We start from the raw sequence: 4,297 nt of genomic DNA, 5'->3' as shown, positions 1-4,297 counted from the left end.
ACTCGTCGCTACGCTCCTCGGCGACGTCGCTCCGCTCCGCAAATCGAAAATATCCCTCGACTTGCTATGTAAAACCACCTCAAGTAGGTAACAGGGTCAATACAAATGTAAAAATGTGAAAATTAAACTAAAAAAGAAACGCGCGTGGTATGGGCAATGCCTATACGCGTGTTGCGGCACTCGCCGCTATACGCTCCTCGGCGCCATCGCTCCGCTCCGCAAATCGAAAATATCCCTCGATTTGCATAATTTCAAAAGTTAGTATGATAGATAAGTTTTGATTTCACCAATCTATTAAGCGTTAAAAACCACACATTTTGAAAAAAAAATTTAAAAATATTCTATTCTAAGTATTTATTTAAAAAAAAAAATGTGCGCAACGAAAAAATTCAGTTTTTGAAGTTTTTCATCAATAACTTCAAAACGAAGTTTGCCCGGGCTTTTTTTTTGCATTCTTAAAAAGCACCCTAAAACACACATTTTGAAAAAAAAAATTTTAAAAATCAATAGGTTGCTTATCGAGAATTGCTAGAATTATGCCCGAATTTTGTTTGAAAATTATAATCCGGGAGGTGACGTTGGCCATGCTGTTCGATATCACGCTGGTGTTATCAAATTATTAAGTGATTAAGAAACAATACTGGTACTACTGTAGAGTGTTGACTTTGACGTTGTCAGCTATACATAACGTTAGCAGTATTATAAAATATGAATTGCTTGTTTTATCTGTTTCAGTTTTGTATGTTCGATAACGTTTGAGTTTTTATAAAATTGCCGGTCGTTCATGCAATTTTGAAGTTAAACGATGGCCGCGGGACCGATAGCAGAAAGAAATCAAGGCAAGTTTAACGTCCTCGTACTTGCTGTTACAAAAACTTAAACAATTTGTAGAAATATTAGAATGCGGTGCCTACGAAAATGACTGTATCCTAAATACCTGTCATGTTTTTTTTACTATTATTTGATCTTTTCCGAAATATCTTATAATTTTATATTATAATATATAATATATTGTAAATATTTACTTACATAAATAGATATGTAATCCATCTAATAATCTTTATAAAGTCATCGTTTATGTTTACATGTAAACTAAGCACTAGACGTGTTTTATTGTATACCATAACTATTAATTATTATACATTATAGATGCAACAATTTATGTTGGTGGTCTTGATGAAAAAGTCTCGGATACGCTCATGTGGGAATTATTTGTTCAAGCAGGTCCTGTGGGTAAGTAAAGATGTATAAGTATCTGCTCAATAATTTTTGAAATTAATTAATAATTTATTTTAGTTAATGTTCATATGCCAAAAGATCGAGTGACACAGTCACATCAAGGTTATGGTTTCGTTGAATTTCTTGCCGAAGATGATGCCGATTATGCTATTAAAATAATGAATATGATAAAATTGTATGGTAAACCAATACGCGTTAATAAGGTAAAATAAATGTATAAATGTACACATATGTGTTTTAATTGTTTATATTTAGTATAGATATTAGATATTTATGTTATTTTTTAATACCATTATATTATTTTTTAATATCAGGCTTCTGCCCATCAAAAGAACCTTGATGTTGGTGCCAATGTATTCATTGGTAATTTGGATTCAGAAGTCGATGAGAAATTGCTGTACGATACTTTCTCTGCTTTTGGTGTAATTCTACAAACCCCAAAGGTAAGAATCATCAACATTATAGTTATTCAATTATTGATCTATAAAATATAAGTTAATTATTCGATCAATTTCATATAATTTGTTCATGTTTTTAGATTTTGAGCGATGAATGTATTGATTTTACAATGTTGTGTGTTTTTTTAATTTTTAATCTTTTAATATTTCATTATTATTTTGTGTGTCACCACCGTTTAGGCCAGTAAAACTGTAGTGATGGACACTACCGAATAGTTTCTACAATCGATTGTCATTTGATAGTTTAAAAAACAACCGAGTGATTTTTTGATATTATCGACCGAATTCAATGGCTTATAAAATATTCGAATAATTAAATAGTTTAAAACAACCGGATAGTTCGATAGTTTTAACTCGATAGTGCCCATCACTATAAAACTGCTTTCATTTTGTTCAACAATATCTTGTTCGATGGGAAAGTGAATCTAGTTGGCGTGTTCAGGAGGTAAAAATTTAAAATTCCCAAAGCGCTAAAAAAAGTCCATAAGAAAGTCAAATTAAATTTTTATGAGTGTTTGAAGTTAAAATTTTTACAACATTAGATAGTCACTCAAATTCTCATGTAGCGATCTTATTTTGTTGTAATTTAAAAACAAACAACTGTAGACACTTGAAATTTATACCGTATGTTAATTTTATCAATTCGTTTACTAGAAAACAATTTTTTTAAATATTTTAGCTGTTTACAAACAATTTAAAATTTTAATTTTTTTGGTTTTTTTTTATAAATAATAAATATAAATAAAATGTTATTTGTTGGGTAAAAAAGCTTGAAAATTTAATTCAAGTTTCTAGATAAATTGTTACTAAAGTAGTTGAAAATATTAAAAATACAATTTTTCGTATACAAATTTAAAATTTGAATTTTGCAAAATTTAATAATTATTTTGTAGTTTAAAATTTATAAAATGTTTCACTTTTATAGCTAAGAATAGAAAATTTTAAATAAGGTTCTTTGTAAATAGGTTATATTATATAAATTACTTTATTCACTATAATATCATTAAATATTCTTAGAAATATTGTAGGCTGACAGACCGTCTTCGCTCAGAATGGTTTTTCTTATAATATGATATTATATCGTTGAATTCAAATTTAACACCGTCCATTACAGTGACCCACTTGTAACCTACTGTACAGAAGAGCGATACTCGCTTTTCCACCTTTATGAGTTTTAACTAGTTAATAGTGCACGAATTGTATCAAAAAAATTACATATTCAAGAATTTGTTGATTTTTACTTTTATATATTAAGTAGGTCATAAACATATGTATTAATAATTAATATCACTTTTTTTATTTTACCTTGTGATAAATTACAAAATTTTAGCTTATTTAAAATTATATTTATCTTGTATTTTTATTAATTATTAACATGTACAGTGCACACTGTACAGAATTTTATTTATTTATTTATTGATAAGCTCATGACTTCATATTATGCTATACAAATTGCATATTATATTATTTCTCAAAATTTTAACATGGCTCTACTCATAAATCATAAAACTAACATAAATATCTTTTTGCTATGTATATTTAATATTTTTTTGTTTTTGTTTTGTTTACACAATTGTTATTGGGTGAACCCATTGGTTTCTATATACTTAAGGAACATACATAGTTGCCATATAATATTAATTAATTAATTATATTATATTAATAATTCTAACTTGTAGTATTTATTTGGTGGCTTTTTATTGTACAGACATTTTGAATACTAAAAAGGTGGGCAAGTGGATATCGCTCTACTCTACAGTAGGTTACAAGTGGGTCACTGTATAATGGTATTAAATTTGAATTCAATGATATAATATCATTGTATAAGAAAAACGATTCTGAGTGGAGATGGTATGTCAGTCTAGGTATAAGACATATTATATTCTTATCAATGGTATAAAAAAAAAAATTGACCTATAATAGGTACCTATAGTAAATTCCAAATTAATCATATCACAATATCCAACATAAAAACGAACCGTAATACTATCATACATAAATAATAGTATACTTTAGAAGTTTCAAGTACCCACGAATAATATTACACAATCACAACAAAATAACTAAAATAGTTATTCTAGGGTTTTTTAATATGTAATTTTATCCACATATGAACTTAAAATGGCTATAAAAATAAAATGTGTAAATGTATTTTTTAGATTTTTTGGTAACAAAATTAACTACGTACGTGAAATCTTGTTTTAAATTTTCAATCCTTAGATATAAAAGTTGAACATTTTATAAATTTTTAACTACAAAATTATTATTTAATATTAAATTTGATAAATTTTGTCAAAATTCGATCTTTAAATGTTCATAAAAAAAGTTGTGCCTATGTATATTGAATATTTTTCAACTACTATTGTAAAAATATGTCAGGAGCCTTGTATTAAATTTTTACACTTTTTGGCCCAACAGATAAAACTTTATTGATATTTATAGAAAAAAAAACTAAAAAAATTGAAATATGAAATTGTCCGTAAACGGCTCAAAACAAACTAAAATATTTTGAAAATTGTATCAAGTATAAGAATTGATATTATAAACATTAAGAGGACGCTACACCCGCATGTGTTGTCTCCGTCTTACAAACGTACAAC

General features: G+C 27.1%; 1 protein-coding gene across 1 annotated transcript in view; it reads left to right on the top strand.

The window, feature by feature from the left end:
• Positions 1–741: 741 nt before the first annotated feature.
• Positions 742–4,297, top strand: part of LOC100158775 (spliceosome associated protein-like) — a 6,516-nt gene continuing 2,960 nt past the window's right edge. Inside the window, 4 exon segments of the mRNA NM_001161901.2 lie at positions 742–839; positions 1,150–1,233; positions 1,297–1,442; positions 1,554–1,682. Of these exon segments, the coding sequence (NP_001155373.1) occupies positions 806–839; positions 1,150–1,233; positions 1,297–1,442; positions 1,554–1,682 (393 nt within the window). The 5' untranslated portion in view covers positions 742–805.

The sequence above is a fragment of the Acyrthosiphon pisum genome, chromosome A1, assembly GCF_005508785.2.
Source record: "Acyrthosiphon pisum isolate AL4f chromosome A1, pea_aphid_22Mar2018_4r6ur, whole genome shotgun sequence".
NCBI classification, from domain to species: Eukaryota; Metazoa; Arthropoda; class Insecta; order Hemiptera; family Aphididae; genus Acyrthosiphon; species Acyrthosiphon pisum.
Note: the sequence above shows the minus strand (reverse complement) of the source record. Positions and strands in the feature narration are given on the sequence as shown.